This window comes from Lycorma delicatula, chromosome 1 (assembly GCF_047948215.1).
Source record: "Lycorma delicatula isolate Av1 chromosome 1, ASM4794821v1, whole genome shotgun sequence".
NCBI classification, from domain to species: Eukaryota; Metazoa; Arthropoda; class Insecta; order Hemiptera; family Fulgoridae; genus Lycorma; species Lycorma delicatula.
In genome coordinates this window covers 81,129,566-81,148,843 of record NC_134455.1, presented here as the reverse complement: position 1 = coordinate 81,148,843, position 19,278 = coordinate 81,129,566, and the positions used below count along the sequence as shown (strand labels likewise).

General features: G+C 28.8%; 1 protein-coding gene across 9 annotated transcripts in view; it reads right to left on the bottom strand.

The window, feature by feature from the left end:
- AGO1 (protein argonaute-1) overlaps positions 1-19,278 on the bottom strand; it is a 208,695-nt gene that overhangs the window by 51,166 nt on the left and 138,251 nt on the right. For all 9 annotated transcript variants that reach the window (XM_075356949.1, XM_075356977.1, XM_075356958.1 and 6 more), the window contains one exon: positions 10,822-11,085. In XM_075356949.1, coding sequence (XP_075213064.1) covers positions 10,822-11,085 — 264 coding nt within the window. The remainder of the gene's footprint in view (positions 1-10,821; positions 11,086-19,278) is intronic.

Below are 19,278 nucleotides of genomic sequence, written 5' to 3'. Positions count from 1 at the left end.
CTGCAGAAGAGCATACAGACCAATGGAAAAGCAACTGATTACTGCAATAATGCATAAGAAATGTCTACAATGGACTGAAACCTATAAAGAATGAAACAGAAAAATCAAAAAGAGTTTTCTTTTCTGATCAATCACATTTTGAAGTCCAGGGATATAAAGTAAACTTTATACACAAAAGTACAAATGTGGTTACACCATCTTCTCATAACCTGCAAACACCAAAAAATCTTCCAAAGGAAATGTTTTAGGCTGTATGAGCTTTCATGGACCAAGACCTTTGGTTCCTGTAGAAGGAATGATAAATTCTGATAAATACATATATTTACTCCAGAGAAGAGGGCTTCCACGCTTACAAATATTGTTTCCAACTGGTTACACAATTTTCCAACAAGATCTTGCACCTGGTCGAACATATAAAAAATTCAAACTCTTCTACACTGAAAGCAGTATAAATGTTCTTCCATGGCCTGCCAACTCACCAGACTTAAACCCAACTGAGAATCTGAGGTGGATTTAAAAGCAAAAACTTGCCAGTATATAACAAAAATGGCTCTAACTTCAATAATCAAGATGTGGTTTCATGAATATGAACTGAAAAACATGAAAAATTTACATGGATCAATACCTAAACATTGTCAGGAGATAATAAAGAACAAGGGAAGCAGATCAACTATAAACTAATGCCTGTCTGAATTCTTTATTGTTAATACATTGTATCTTAAGAGAAATTTCTTGTTTTTCATCGAGTGCTCCTATAAATTTGAGCACTACTGAATGTTACACATTTTAACAAACATTACATAAAATATTAAAATCGAACAAAAAAATTTTAAATTATAATACTGACATTAATGATAAAAAGTGTGCGGAAAAAAATTAACATACAATGTCACAATTGAAAAGTAAATAGAAAGAAAATACCTATAAAGGATTATTCATGAACTGGAATATTAGCCGAAATGAACAATTAATATGACATAAAAAAAAAAATGAAATGAGGAAACCTTTCTCATTGAAAATTACAAGAAAAACTTTTCTACTAGAAAAGCTATTACAATTATAATTAAGAATCCCTATTTAGAACTTTTTCTTGCGCAGGTTAGCATAATAGTGACACAAGGTTGACTGTAGCCAGTTCGTTAATTTGACTTCTCTTGTCCTGTTTGCACAAATATTTTTATAATTAATAATTCTTTAAAAGTATAAGGCAGTTGCCTTATACTTCGCATTACTCAGCATTGTCAGCTGACAATGCTGATAAATGCAAACAAATACATATCTTTCAAATATTTTAAGGATATTATTTTTTAAAACCGGTATGCAAATGGTTGCTGTATAATTATTGAATTTTTAAGGAAAAATATTTCTTCAACAAGAAAATAACCTAATCCTAACAATAAAAAAAGGTACATCAGAATAATGACAAAACAGACAATTAAATATGAAAATGAATACAAAAAAAGAGAGTTACAAATGATATTACAACTTTGTAATGGTATACTATTTTTCAATGTCCAGTTCAAAGAAAACCCAACTTAACCTTTTAACAGATATAAATGAGATAACTACCTTTCAGTACGTTTTTCCTCTAGAAATTTCCTACAATACTAACATATACAATAGTTTTCTGTCTCTTCTGTAATTTCCAAACTATTTTTAGATATAATTAAATAGCTATTATCGTGTATACTTTATAATATAGGCTAAATCACCAATCCTTTATTACAGTGGATCCATGAATCATTTTTTTTTACGATGATTTCTTTACTATTTAATGCATTATGTTTTATTATTGTATAGTGATGCTGTTCATTAAAAGGTGTTCAACAGTTTTCAAAAAATTATAATTCAAATGTAACCAGTAAATCAAGAAATCCATGTTGTTTCTCAGTTTCATGTTTTGTTGAACAAGTTCAAGATTATAGATTAGATGTCAGCTTTAAAAATACTTTTATCCTATAAATATTGGTAGTTATAAAAAAGACTATGTTGGCAGCACAAAGTAATATTTTGTCCAAATGTGCATCTGTGAATCATACACATCAATAATTAAAAAAGAATCCTTGATATCTTATTTAGTGTTTTACTATTAAAACACTAAATGCAGAAATCATTTATTTACCATATAACATAAAAGGTTAATTAATATATTAACATCTCCACTGCAAAAATTGACTTTTTTTGTTGGAAGAGAGCTTATAATACAATATATATAAGTTGGGCTGGGAAGTTGTATGCAGAGGTTTCCATTTAATTAAATCAGTTATTTGAATAAGTGTGGATTAAAAATTACTAAAATTTGTGCAGTAAAACTTCAGTTTTACAAGTATCAGATGCAGCAAAACTCTTCAGACAGTACTGAATTAAAAGTTGATAGCCTTTATATAAACAAGAATTCAACATATATGAGTTCCAGTTAATTTTCATCAGACAACAGGAAAAAAATCTTGATAGAAATAAATATATTTAAAAAAAATAAATTGATCAAATTAAATTGTTTACAGCATAAGTACTGGTAACTTGATCAATGCTGGATTACAAACATTTGGTAAAATGTAAGTTGTAATGACTGATATCCAAAATTATTATTCTGTATCTAAGCCAACTGAACCATGCATAAAAGACCTTACTTACAATGGAAAGCAAATTACACATTTAATGGCATTTATTAAAAATCCAAAAATCTTTTCAACCACAGTTTTTGTGTTTAGAATATTAGATGATATTAATAAACTTAAAATATTTTTGAAATTATTTCCGAATCATATAAACACTGAATTGCAATTTCAATATCTTTTTTCTATTCAGTTCAAAAAAAAATTGGTAATTATTCAATAAGTGAGATTTTTTTTGAAAAAGTTATATTTAGATCTAAAGGTTGCCAAAAATAGTATAAAAAAAAAATCAATTTTTAAATTCCATAATTAAGTAAGATTCTAAAAAAGACATATATTGACCATTGTATGATGCAACGTAATTTACATTTAAAAATATTCCCACTAAATGAACCTGAATATTAAATAACTCTGACAAGAAAATATAAATAGAACAAAGCTATTTCCCCTTATCAACTTTTTCCAGAACTTGAGCTAAGTAAATTTAAGTTACGGTAATTCTTGATTTCTGCCATGATAAGAAGGAAGTAAAAAAAAAAAACAACTTGTAACAAAGCTCTCTACGTAACAATCAGTTAAGAAAATTATATGCACAACTGCAACATTTTCACATTAAAAAACTTGTCATTTTTTATATATCACTAAGTGACATTACACAAATATACTACAAACATTTTTTATGCAATAACATCTTGGTCAAATTATACCTTGACTTTAAATGAAGGATTTGAATACATAAGGCAAACAAAACACACAATAATTAAACTCACAAACATATGAATAAACTTAACTATATACTCCTAGAATTCAATTCATGCATTACCATCTTTGTCTTAATGTACATCATAAATGGAATCATAAAAAGTTTAGTCGGTAGACTGACAAGCTCAGAGGTGTGGCTGATGCACTAACTCCTGAGCTCAATTCCCATGACCCACACTTTTCATGCGTCATCTATTATCTGAATATGCAAATCTGGGATCAGTTATATGCACATGGAAGCAAGGATGCACACAAATGCACATAAAACACATAATATTTTTAAACATAATTTATAATATACATAAAAACAATTTACTTTAACTACGTAATAAAATTTCATGTTCTATAAAAATGATCTAATTATCTGGGTCAAGAGATGCCAAATATTTTAATAATATTAGTGTGCTACTAATTCAAATTATAATCATTATAAAATTAGAGGCTTTCTAAAAATACCAGTACATATTATTATTACCAATAACAATTATTATTATAAATTAACAACAAATGATAATAAATAGTAGCAGAATCCATATAATCAGCTGCTCTTGTGAATCACACCAAACCACACCATTAACGCAATTCTATAATCCTGCAAATCAAACATTATTTAAGAAAAAAGTGTATCTTTACCTATGAGTACATTAATCCCCTCAATCATTCCAGCACATAGATGTAGAAGACTGGCTTGTACTCCCCTGTACTTCTACCACACCTGTGCATTATCTTGAATTGATTTCTAGCGTCTTCTTCAGAGACATGTTTTGTAATATTTAGATGTTTATTTTTATATAAGATCTTCAATTACTTTACAAATATATTTACTTCATCTAGCAATATAATAGGTTTTATTACTTAGGCATAAATAGGAATTTTATTCCTTTTGAAATATGGAAAGTAAAGTCAAAAATTTCTATTTTCATATTAAAAAAAAAAACAAAAAAAAACAGTGAATAATACAAACCCCTGAAAAAACACTACAGTTGTGAAGGTATCTCTCAAAAAACAATTTTTCTCCCAATCTGAAAAAAGTTTGTATTTTTAAAGTTTCAAAGGCTCACTCGTCATGGGGCTGGCTATTTCAATTATAAAATAATAAATAGCAAAATAATTTTATTTTAAATAGACGTAGCTCTTAACAACTGCTTGTTTTTTTTCTAAACCAGCTGTTTGTTATATTTTGAAACTTTATTATTTTTTTTACTGATTATTCATTAATTCTAATTTAATATTAATTATATTAAATGAAGTATATACATACATATATATATATATATTAAATTCTACAAACATAAACCACCTAGTACAGAGTATCGAGATAAGGTACCTTACCTAAATTTTCATGAAAGTACTTTCATAGGATCCCACATTCTCAGTCACGATTGAATTCAATTTACTAAATTGCATTTTAATAAGAATATAAATATTTATATAATATATATTTAAATACAATAAATATTTTATTAATAAAAATAAAAGAATTAAATTTAGCAATATACTTTGTCATTAAAATTAAACCATGCACATGGTGTTATTTTAATGTGCAATTTAATAAAATTAATACAATCATGACTGAGGATGTGGGATACCAGGAAAGTACTGTCATGATAAAATCAAGGAGGAATCTTTACAAATAAAGAAATTTGATTTGTATTTTACTGATGGAAATGTCTACTGAGGCATTTACATTGGTGGCATCCCGACCAAGGCCTGGCTGATAACTGTGAGATGTAATCAGTTAGAGGGTCTAAAGATGACCTCTGGTACAGCCCCTCAGGGCTTGGAACGGAGGGTGTGGTGTGGCGATCGGTAACGTCATAAAGTGGGTGTCTTCCTCCTACGGGTTTGGGATGATGGTTTTTGACCTCACAAATTGAATACAACAGGTACCAGAACTATATCTCTAGTATTTTCATAAAATATACTAGATATATATCTAATATTTTCTAGAACAGAAAAATTTGTGGTCTAATAATACATTTTTTATTTTAATACAAAATATTTGTTAAATTACTGACAAATATATAAAATTTATTGCAAAATCTTGTAGAGAATTAAATTCTGAGAAAATTGATGTAAAATAGTCCAATAAGAAACAAACAAAAGTTCACGAAATTTGATTTTTTTACTACGAAATCTTACCATACAAAAATTTTTAAATGTTAATTACAGAAAATGAAGTTAACATACAATTAATGCAATATTAAAAAAATAAAAATGTATTCATATATTTAATAAGGTTTACAGTACATTTTCATAATCTGTCTACTTCAATACATTTGGCTGCAAGCTTTTGGATTGCCAGTGTTGCTTTCCACAATTCTACATGATTTTACATAATTGGTGTGGTGGCATCTGTAAAATGAGACACCAAATTTTCATGTGTATGAACTTTTTCTCTTATAAACAATACTTATCATCCGACCCCACATGCAAAAATTTAACAGTGTTAGATCAGGCGATTTTGGTGGCCAGGAGTATGACCCATTACTGTAGCCAATCCATCACTCTGGAAATTACTCATTTAAGTATTTTGATACAGCACGTGAGAAGTAAGGAGGCACACCATCATGGGAAAGTACATGTTATCTTGATGGTAGTGGAACATCTAATAACAGCGACAATTGTTTCTTAAAAGATTCCAAGTAAATGTTGGAATTTAGATGTCCTGGAAGAATGAATGATCCAATTAGCTGATCATAAACTATACACTTACACTAAATTGGTGTTAGAAATTATGGTTACTGTTGTGTGTGGATTGACTTCTGCCTATGTGTGTTCATTGCGAAGGTTGTTGATGCAGTCGCAAGTAAACTAAGCCACATCAGCAAATAAAATGAACTAGTGCAATCGGCCGTTCATATTTAACCAGTTGCAATATTGTAAACAAAATGGAGAATCTCTTAGTTGAAGATTTTGTATTTGTTGATTAGGGGGTCAATCCATTTGAAGAGCCCCAAAAAACATAAGCTGGTTGCTTGACCAATTAAAAAAAAAAAAACTGAAATGTTTCCTACATGTTTCCGGACTTTAACCTTTTCCCATCACAATGATCTGCAGTTGATTAGCGTTCTGCGAAAATATGTTGGTCTGATTGCCTCCCTTCATAGTCTTATGCTACCCTCTTGTGAAAAAAATTTCAGTATATTAAAGAGATTTAACAGATTTTGACAAAAAAAAAACCGTTACGATTGGATATTTTTTATGCCTGTAACAACAAAAAATTGAAACAGTACAAAAATTACAATAATTTAATTGCGGAATTTTTTTTGCGCATTTCTACCACGTTTTTTATCAGCGAAATTTTTTTTTTGCTTTGTGTTTATGAAACATAGTTTGCTGATTTTAAAAACAATACTTTCAAGCAAATCGGTTGAAAATTGGGCAAAATATGAGGAAAACCCCGTGTCATAAATCACAGATAAGTAACATATGTTAGTATAAGTGAAAGTAGATTCAGAAAACTACATTTTATAAAAATTCCCACAACTCAAAAGTATTGACAGATACTATTCAGATTGACAAAAACCATTTTTACTGTATACTCTTATTCATTACAAATCGATATGTGTTACATGTTTACCGATATCATTTGTCAGAAAAGATATTTATAGACCTCAAGTAAAAGTGACAAATTTATGACCACAAATTCCTTTTTTTTTGTGTGCCGTATATCATAATTTATTATGTGTTTCAATACATCGATATGTTTGTTTAATAAGATTTTTTGTTTAAAATCTAAAAAAAAATTTCCTGAGATATGTTGGAAACAAGTGGGTAAGTTTCAATTTTTTTAATTGGTCAAGCAACCACCCTTGGGTCACTTCAAATGGATTGACCCTATGCTAAGGATACAACTTGTTATGAAGTGTCCTTCGCTTCACAGACTGGGAATCTATAAACTGTGTTTTTGTAAACTGGGAAAGGTGTCATGTACTAATACTCTCACACTGTTGATTAGCCTCAATAATGGTTTCATCAATATCAGTATCATGTTGGGCAGAATGGTAGTTCTGCCCAAATATACTGGTTTCTCGTAGTGTATAGAATCTTCCACTAATTGTTTTAGGATTTGGAACTCTGAGGTTAGGAAAACGTCTTTGATATTCCATAGCAGTAGTTGCATTTCCTCAACATTCCCAAGATAAATAACATGTTGGTAATTCCTCTAACATAAATAACAAAGGTATTGTTGCAGTATGACACCAACTAAAATAAAATAATCATTCACTTAATTAAACTATACTGTACAAGCAACAATTCACAGCAGTAACACAGAAAAAGCAATACACTAATGATATAAAATAAAATTCAATGTTGGCCAGCTGATTTCTGTTACCAACTTACAAAATCATCATTTCCCAAATTTTCAATTCGACAGTGAATTCAAGAAAGATATATAACTTTTAGTCTGAATTGCAAATAATAATTAACAAGTAATCCCTTCCTTTCCATGGTATGTGTTAGTAATAAACCAAGTTTTTGAACTTGAATTTTTTTATCGAGCTATTTTACACAAATTTTCTCAGAATTAAATTCTGTGCAATTTTTTATGATATACTCATTATATTTTAGTCATGTAATAAAATCTTTGTATTACAAAAGTAAAAAATAGTTTTTAGACAATAAATTTCTCTGTTCTACATCAGATATCATGAAAACTAATAAAGATATGGTTCTACAACCAGTTTTACTCAATTTTTCAGGTCGAAAACCATAAGAAATCAAGTTACCCTTTAATTTGGGTTCCTAGGTATAAGTATGGTTTTATTTTATTCTTTGCCCAGGAATCACGGCAAAATTTTTCACTAACAATAACTTGCTAATGGATTGTTTCCAGACCCACGTTTATAAGAATTTTTTTAATTATTTTTGCTAGTCGAATGAGCAAAGAAAGTGCCGGTTACAATACATAATCACCCTGTATATATATAATTTTAAATTAATTTTATTAAATTATTTTTTAATTTATATTCTATTTTATATATATATAACATCTATTAAAATGTTTTTTCATAATAACTTTTTGATATATTTTAGTATTTCCTAAACCCTGATAGCCTGTACCATCTGATGGAATATATATGCAAAAATGGAGGTTTCAATTTTTCTTGACGAGAAAAAAGTAAAACAAAATAAAATTTATTTTTTATAACGACAAGAGTAAGTTGACTTGCTATAAAAAAAAGTCTATTAATGAATCTTTAATAGTGAAAATAGCTTCTATATAAAGAAAATGCATAATAGTGGTATACCACTTATATAACTCATGTTAGTGTATGTTTTTTAAAGTTGCAACCTTCATAAGAAGCATACCATTACTGTGAATAACACCTGTTTGTCGTTTCCTTGTTTTTTGGTGGAAATTCATTCAATTCCTTAATGGAAACTGAAAATAAACATTTCTAACCACGATAAAAAACCCAGTCTTGCAGTTTTAGAATTTAGACAAAAAATGTTTTCTTAAAAAAAAAAAATCTGTTTTGAATTGCTTCAAATAGATTAAAACCATGTAAAAAAGAAAAAAAACTTAAGTTGTTATTTATGAAACTTAAATTATTTTGATGAACTTTAAAACCCATTTTACGCATTTATGGAAGTTTATCTGTAAGTTGATAATTCTAATTAAGTTGTCGATGATGTTGATTTAATAATTTGAAGAAATAAAAAATCAGGGAAATGTTCTTTGAAACACCCATATCATAGCCTGCAAGACTTATATATTATCATAGCCTGGAAGTCGATTTCTTATTCGCATAAAGTTTAATAATAATTAAAAAAAAAAAAAAAAAAAGCTGACAACACACAATTGCAGGACTTTCCAGTCATGTGGCTTTTTTCTAATGTATGGCTTACATACACAATTTAATTAAAAATATTTATAATTTCATTTAAATATATCTTTTGTTTACTTAATTCAATGATGCTAACTAACACGCGCACATACCGCCTGAATTTCATTTGCACAGGTTTGGCGGTAGTCGCAGCCACTTTAAATATTAATCATTTATTTAATTCTACCACTCACCTGTGACATTACAAAATAGCAGATGACTACAGCAGCTATTGCACTGTATATCAGTGCTATACTACCGCTCCTTATGGTGAAAGGAGATACTAATGACACACTATACCCATTTAACCACTAGTTTATTTAGATCATTTTTTGGGGTGGGGGATGCGATTTTGCAAAATTTTTTTGTTTGAAATATTATTTTTTAATTGTTAATAAATATACCAATGTAAAATTAGACCTTAATTAGGCGAAAACTCAAGATACTGGGCCTCACCCTCTTGACCTTTTAAACTGAAAATTTAATAACATCAATGCCCCATATATAAGGAAATAATCTAACAAAGTTTGGTCACAGTCGGTCGAGTAGTTCTGGAGATATAAAGTGATTTAGAATGCAAGACCTAATACCGAACATACACATACACACACACACGAACATCTGGAAAATTTCCATCTGGTTTGTTGGGTTTCTTAGGTGTCGCAACGTAAAGATCCAGTGAAAACCCCATATACCCAAACTGGACCGATCACCATACTTTCCCTTCTATAAATACAGCGATAGGCAGAAAAGTGTTTACAGTGGTGCTTCAACATTTTTAGGTTCAACTTTTGAACCTAAAAATTTTGATTGGTTCAACTTCAACGTTTCATTTCTGGGTTTGTTTTTAGTTACAATTTTTATTAATTCATCATTATGAGATTCAGAAAGCAAATTGTGGAAAAATACATTTCTGTATATATTTATATACTCATAAATATACCAATATTTTACATAATCAGAAAACAGTTTTGTAAGAAAATATAAAAACAGTAATGTGTGATGATTAGTGATAGATTGGAAAACCTTATAAGTAAGTAATAAAGTGTAATTTTCAGTTAAGAACTAATTGAATAGTATAAGCAATTTGATACATATGGAAAAGGAAATTTTCTTTATCAGAAACTAAAAATCAAATCAAATAAAATAAGGAGACAAATGTTTACTGGAAGACATGAAACTGAATACTTAAAAATTAATTTAAATAATGTTTAATTAGATTAAATATTAAAATAATTTAACTACAACAGAAAAATATTCCACCCAAATCATAATAAATTATGATTATTATTGGGTGGAATGATTAATATATGATTATGAATTATATATGTAATATAATCTGTATAATCTATATAATACTTTTAAGTTATAATAAAAAAAGATACACATCCATACATAGGTAAAGATACACATCTAATAAATAATTAGTAAAATTATAAAATACAAATTGATATTAGTATATAAAAATTCCTCTATCAATAGTCAATAAATAAACCAGCACCATGATATGGAAAAAGTATATAAAACAAACAAACAAATAAAATTAGCTATCTACATGAAAACATAAATGCAAAAACATAACTTTTGTAAATTATCACTTAAATAAATACCTGTCCTGTTAGAGTACTAACTCTACCACCATACTGTAATTTGGGGGGTGGCAGAACCCGACCCCTCACTTCCATCATGTTGTTGGATATAGTCAAACCAAACTCTTGCACGTAAGCATCATTGTTAAAATCAGCCCGACGAACAAGATTATTTATTTCACGTTCTCTATCTGGAGCCGATCTAGCAGTAGCTTTTATCATAGTAGATGTTTGCATATCGGTCAGTTTCTTAATGCAACGCTGTCCTGCTACAATGTTGCAAACCTGAAATATTTCATAAATAAAACCCATATTGAAATACCAGATATCAGAAAATCATCTGAACAACTTGGATGTCTTATTAGAAAAAAAAAAATAATAATAGTCTTGTGGGGGTATTCAGTTTTAATTCAACAAATGATCAGTGCATCACTATTTTTGATTTTGATTATATTTGGTATGTGATAACTACCCACCTTGCAGAGGCCAAAAAACATTTTTTTATATTTTTAAAAAATCTTCTTTTTTTTATAAACTTATTTTCTAGCTTGCCAACAAGTAAAAACAGCCATTTTCATCACTTTTTCCATGAGTTGTCACATTCTTATTTTACATCATAAGAGGTCAAAAAGGACTTCTTGGAAAGAGTAAAGATGCAACTTCATCTTAGTGTACTCAAATTCATTTTGTTACATAACCAACTATTGTAACGTTTACTGAAATTACATTTACAAATTGTTTTTTTTTTCAAATTTTGGATCAAAAATAAATAATGAGGGGCTTAAGGTAACAGACCTGTTTTTCACCTTTTAACTCTTAGGTACTAGTAGTACTTATAAAAAAAATTGCACTTTTACAGTGTCCTTCATTAAAAAAAATTGCTGCCATATCATAATATTTTGGAAATGTCTCATTTTTGGGACCCAAAAACAGCATGTGGGACAGGTGGCAAAAATCTGAAATGTTTACAGCAGTAACTACTTTTTATGTAATTTAAAACCATATAAAATTTATTTTACTCAAAGGGGTTGTTGAGTAATGAAGCTAACAAAACCGTTAAAAATATTGTTCCTCCTAATTGTAAACAACATATCTAAAAATATTGATGTTAGATATTTTTCAGATTATAAAAATTACAATTAAACTCACTAGAATGAATAAATTGATGATTATTAAATAGTAAATTACAGAATAATAATTCCAAAATTATCATTTTGTAATTATTATTTATCATTCAAATACATTAACAAGGTGTTCAAATCAAACTTTTACCTTATTTTACTCCTGCTAATGGAAGTTAACATAACCTAGAGCTTCTGCCATTTTTTTATTGACTTGAACTGATAAGTCCTCATTCATCTTTGGTGTATTGTTGTGTCCTCTTCCAGTAGTTGATAGAGAAAGTACTGAAGGCATGAGAATCGTTAAAATACTTTCCAGTTGAACCCATGTTTGATTATCCCTCAATGATTTCTTGAATGACGTACCAGGACCCTACATATGGAAAAAGTGTATTCGATATTCCTCTTCATTTTCATGTAGTTTGATTTTAATGACTCGCCTAACCACCCCTTGCCATCGTATATGCAGCAGACATAATTTTTACATTTTGGCTTTGGTAAACCTATAAAGCAATCAGAAACACTAACGTCCTTCTGTACAGGTACTAACCTAAATGTTTCGGATTCAGAGGTCACCCCGGACTTTCAAAATACATTTCTGACATGTTGGAACATAACTGTGAAAGGTTCTTGTTTCTGGGACTGTTGTGATTACCTGATAACAAGAACTGAGGTATTCTTTATTCTCGTGAACATCTTTAGTAGACCAGAAAATAAATGTTATATTTTTAATATTGTTTTTGCAATAACTGTACATTTCAGAGGGTATAACAATTTGATTGTTGACTGTCCTTTGTAGGCTTGCTATAGTCACTGTCCTTTTTACAGTTTCACCAATACCATCACATGGTCCTTTTCCATGGGATGAGGAAAAAAAATGCCATTCAGCTGCAATTTCAAAATCTTCTTGATGGTAGCACAAATTTATGAATTTTTTTTTGTTTTTATACTGGACTGAGGAGCCATTAGAAAAATAAAAAAATTGTTTAAATTGTGGTAACAATGTTTTTACTTTATTTATAACTTGCTTTTGGAAGCAGAGTAATGATGTAGTATTGTGTTTCAAGTTCACAATAATCAGACAGTAGCCTTGGCTTTGTAACTTTCCTTCTTTTTTAAAACATATGAGAAATGGATGTACTGTGGCATAAGTTTTTTACCAGTGATGTGACTGGACTTCATCCTGTATCACAAAAGGAAAATTTTGAGAGAAGTCTCCCATTAGAATACAATCACCCTCCAACAAGTTTTTTCTAATGTTGAAGAAATTATCTTGTTTCTCTGCAATAAAATGATACCTTTTTAGATTATTTAAATTTACAGTAAGTTTATCTAAGTACTCTCGAAATGGAAGAATTTGAGTAGTTAGTTCACAACGGTCAACAAAAACCCATTGTTTGAAGATAATTTCAGAATCAAAATCATCCCAGTTCTCTAGCAGTAATCTGGGCACTTCATTAGTACAACATTTTTCACACTGTGACAGCACGCACGTTTCATCTTCTATATCACATACCACAATTGAAAGGAGAATTTTATAATCAAATTTCATTTTTAGAGCAGATAACATGAGTTTAACATTTTGGTGGGTGACACACACACACACACACACAGAGAAAGAGAGAGAGAGAGAATATATATATATATATATGTATGTGTGTGTGTGTGTGTGTGTGTGTGTATGTATGTGTGTGTGTGTATACCTGACCCACCAGCCAGAACACAAGATTTAAGTATTAAATCAGCAAATTTTGAATAACTAATTTTTAAATTATGTTTTTCTTTGAAGACTGTGTACAATTCATTTAAGTACATAAGATAGGCCTTTACTGAATATTAGTTTTCTTCCTGTCAGCTTGTCTTACATAGATATAATCCTTCTTGCCTGGCATCATTCAGCTATGCTCATCATTCTGGTAAAACTCTTGGACACATTTAGGAACATTTTCATCAATTACGTGACTGGGATTCTTTTTGCCAATTTGGGGCAAAATTCCACTTGTTTAAACTAATTGTTTGGATTGACGGGCTAAATACTGACTAACACTAAACTCATTTTAAAATTTTTGAATGCTCCAGCAGCTTGGTAATAAACTTAAAATTAAATTTTCCTGGGTTAATGTTACTATTTTCATTTTATCCTTTATTTTAATGATTAATCCTTCATATTCGCTACCTAAATCAGCATAATTTTGTTGTACTGAACAGGTTTCTTCTGTAGAAATATTTAAATCAAAGGAATAGTTTAATTTACTGGTAACTGACTCGGCTATTTTTATAACTTTATTTTTTTTAAATTGGTTCCTTTGCACTGCTTGATAATTTTTTAACCTTAACGGGGGGAAATGCCATGTACTGAATAAGCTTTGCATAGACTCGACTGTAACACATTAAGGCTCAAATATATCTTGATATTCCAGTTCGCTTTCTTATCATCTTCTGGTTTTTGTATTCTGTTTAAGCATTTTATACAAAGTGCTCTGTCTGGAATTAATTTTATATTTGGATTGCTTGTTAAAAGTGCCAAAGATATTTCTCTAAGAGATTTCTTAACCAGTTTAGTGTGACAGCTAAATGGGTCAGAGAAACTTTTACCCTATTAAAATGAAAATATTTATTTCAATATTTGGTTTTATGAAAAGTACAGATATTTTTTATTTCAGTACATCCACTTCTTAAAGATATCAATGTTATTTGGTGTTCAGTAAACTCTAAAATATAGTGCAACACTGAAGATCTATTGTAAGTCAATTTGTGATATACTGTTTCAGTGTGAATGCCAATGGAACACTTCGTAATCCATTGTAAAAACAAAGGTTCTTACAATACAGAACAGTTAGTATAAATGATAAAACTACCAATTGCACCTCACTTTGTCTTATCCAAGTTTCTCTAAGCTAAAAAAAAAAAAAATAAAGGATATCGTATAAAGAGAATTTCAGTGATAATAAAATTACTTTATAAACGTACATTACCTAATCACGGTATTAATACTAGCAACAATACAACATATCACATTGAAATCAAAACAGTAACTGAGCCTTCTACAATGTTTACACTCAGGATTACACAAACATGAGTTTGTGTATATGAGTCATACTTTAAGTAACAAATTTTCTAGAATATAAGCTATATCATTATAGACATATCAAAGTATTTTGTTTAGTAGGCCTACACTATTATCTGAAAAAATACATGCTGTGAATTTTTTGGATACATTGTTCACAGTTAGAAGGCACAGTACAATTTTTTCAGTGATTTTGATGGCTGCATTACTTGTCAACCCCTTTGAGAAACAAAATAAATTTTATATGGCTTTAAAGTACACAAAAAGTACTTACTGCTGTAAAAATTTCAAATTTTTGCCACCTGTCCTACCCATGTGGTTTTAGGTACCAAAAATGAGACATTTTCAAAATATTACCATTTGGCGGCCTTTTTTAATGAAGGACACTCAGTAACAGTCCAATTTTTACTTCCTTGTACAAAGTAAAGTAAATTGTGATCGCAAAAAATTCCGGTCTTCAGATTTCATCTCCTTTTTTTCTTTTTGAAGAAAACATCACGAAACATTTCGGTTTTCATATTTCAACTAGTTTTAACATGATGTATGTATTTGCGTGTGTCAATTAACCGTAGGATGTTGAAATTTTTGATTTAGTACTGTTATAACATCTAGTTCTGTACCTCCCTTTTTGATTGCAATCAAAATTAAAATTTTAATTAATGAAATATTTGTGTCTTAAAGGGAGAGATATATCGGTTTGAATCAGACCATCTCCTTTTGTTTTTTTTTAAATTTAAATATATTGATTTAATAATTATAAACCCATGATCATAAAAAAATTTTACAATAAATAATAATTCAATGATAAAAAAATGAAAACATTATTAGTGAAATAAAATTTTATGTACTTTTAAGAATATTTAAATATAATTTAATAGACATTAGTGTATATGTAATAGATTTGGTGAAACTTCTGATTATTTAATATTAATTGAAAATTATAACTTAGAATCGTATTATTTTTGGATTTTCTTAGCAAATTCTTATAAAAATTATATATTTATTTTTTTAAAAAAACACGTTTTATTTAATTATCTGACAGAAAAATAGAATACATTTTTGAATTGTATTCAATTTAAAGTGATTACTGAAAATTTATTTTCACTTGTGCGTAGTATGCACAAAATTTCTGGGGTGTCGTATAAAAAAAGGTTAATAATAATTAAATTATTCCGTTCAGCGTACCCCTGTATACTGATTACAAATATTAATTTTGACCTTATGCTGTAGAATAATCAGTTTTTATTATTGGATTATTTTGTAAACAATTTATCTAAAGCGTAATCAAGGGACTTTTAGTCTAGATTGTTGAATTAATAATTGTATAAATATTTGATGTTAATAAAAACTAATATTTTAACAATTGTGCAACTATCCACTTTTATTAAAGAATTAGAGGATCGTATCTCACTTTCAAATGAAATAAGTTTAAATGAAGTGCAGCAAAAATGTGTATAGTAATTTAACAGACATACAAGGAAGTAGAGTAGAATCCACATCAATTTTTTTTGTAAGTACTACTAGTACCTAAGAATTGAAGGGTAAAAAATGAACCTGTTACCCTAAGCCCTTCACTCTTTATTTTGGGCCTAATATTTTAATAAACAACAATTTGTATATATAACTTCAGTAAACATTACAAGATTTGGTTATATAACAAAATGAATTTTGAGTACACTAACATGAAGTTACATCTTTAATCTTTTCAAAAACCCCTTTTTGACCTGTGTATTACATAAAAATAAGAATGCAACAGCTCATGGAAAAAGTGATGAAAATGGCTGTTTTTACCTGTTGGCAAATTAGAAAATATTCTATTATTTAAGAAAAAGGTTTTTTTAAAAATATAAAAAAATATTTTTTAGCAACTAGAAGATGGGTAGTTGTCATATACCAAACGTCATCATAATAAAAAAAACTGATGCAATAAAATTTTTGAAAATTGGTTGAATTAAAATGGAATACCTCCTATTAATGAATGGTTGGGCTCTCTTTAACAGGTAACTAATAAAATGTTTCCTCTGGCAAGTACTAGGTAGTGTTATGATTGATATGTAACCGCATTTTTCAGTGGCCATAAATCCACAGGTGAATGCACAACAATGCGTGTACAGCGGTTAGTGAAACAATTTATTGACGAAATTTAAAACTCTCTATAATTTAGAGTCACCCTCTATAACAATTATTCATGTTTATTGGTTCATGATCTGATAAATTAAAAAAAACTGGCAGTGTTGAACATAAGAAGGGTGCAGGCAGACTTAAATATATGATGATAAAAATGGAGATAATTTGTCAATCTTTTGTTCACAGCCCTGAGAAGTCAACTCAAGAGTGCAACGCGTGAATTAAGTTTTCTGTGATCTACCATTCACAATGTTTTGAAGAAACGATTAAAACTGAATCCTCATAAATTACAAATATTGCAGCACATTACACAGATTACACTGCTAGAAAGGAATTTGCTGTGAAAATAATGGATATCTTAAAACATTATGTTCTCAGATGAGTCAACATTTCACTTTCTGGAAAAGTGAACACTCAGAATGATTGAATATGGGGTTCAGAGAACCCACATGTTTGCTACACTTACTTTTTGATCATATTAGATAGACCAAAAATTAATGCTTGGTGTAGACTGCTTCACAATTGTGTGACTGAACCTTTTTTCATTATGGAAGGGGCAGTAAATGCAAATATCTATCTGGATTTGTTAGAAGCATTTGCTTACCTACAGATTGAAGAGTTACAACCTGAAATCATATTCCAACAAGACAGACTGCAGCCACATTGGGGTTTATTAGTGTGAGAATCCCTCATCATATTTCCAAATCTTTGGATTGGACATAATGGATTGATCACATTGCCATCTTTATCACTTGATATAACTCCAAATGATTTTTCTTCTGTGGCATTTCATCAAGGATAATGTACACAAAACTCTTATACAAAAACTTGTAATAAATATTGATGACCAAAAAGAGAGGATTGTTAAGGCATTATAGATGAAAATATGTTACAATGAACATGGCATGAAACTGATTACCAATTAGCTATTTTGTGAATTACTGATGATGCACTCATTGAATATCTTTGATTACAGGTAAAAAAAAACTTTCAGTTTTAATGTTTCAAAATTCATACAAACTGTTATTATACCTTAATAAATAAATAATTTACTCTGTATCAAAGTTATTCTGTTCAAATAATTCTCGGACAACCGGTATGGTAGTGCTTATCATATGTACACTGTATTTTTACTGCTCATAACTTCTGCTTTACTTCAAAGTAATGAACTAATTAATACAACCTTCAAATTTTACAATTTTAAATTAAAATAATTGGAGGAATTCATTAGTTTATAATTTGCTGGGGTGAAGAATTAACTGTACAAAATTACTAAAAAACTACACAAATCGTTTAAAAATTATACAAACCTTGAACTAATTCTTTATCATAGAAAATATAAACAGGTTTCTGTATTTAAATTCTATCTGGACATGCCATTTTAATTCACTGTAAAATTTACTTCACAAAAAAGCTTATCACTAACTATTATCAGTTTCATACAAGAAAATTAATATATATTACATCACAAATGAAAATTTACATATATATATATATATATAAGTTTTTTCACTATCAATGGAGAATAATTGTAAACACTACATATTCATTAACTATCATAAATATTTCCTTTACACACCTGTATAGGTAATAAACTAATAGTTCTTATATCCACAACTGCTCCATGAAAATAAGGGGATCAACGCTTAGAATGAGGATGTGTAATGTACTCAAGGGTAAATTTTCTTATTTACTTGTCAGAAGGAAACACTATACTAAAATTAGGTGAACATTGCCGAGAATAACCATATCATGCATTAATACTATTTCATTCTTATACAGCATTGTCATTAACCAAGAATGACCATGCATTTTTTTATAGATTCCTTTATATATAAATCTCTTATATGAAAAATAAATTTCACATGAAACTTTTCCAATCTGCGATTCCTACTAAAGATGCAGCCACTAGGTTCTTTCCCTTTGTCAACATTTGAAAATGATATACAATTCTCATATACTTGGTAACTAAAAATTAATATTTAATGTGTAACGAACAAACTTTACAGCATTTTATAATATTGTTTCATTATAAATAATGAAAACAGCTAGGATCTAAGTTAGAGGAAATTATTTTCAACTAATGTGAAAATTATGACTGCATACTTTAAACAATTGAAGGAAGAAAACAATTGTTTGGATTTACATTTTTTAAAACAAATG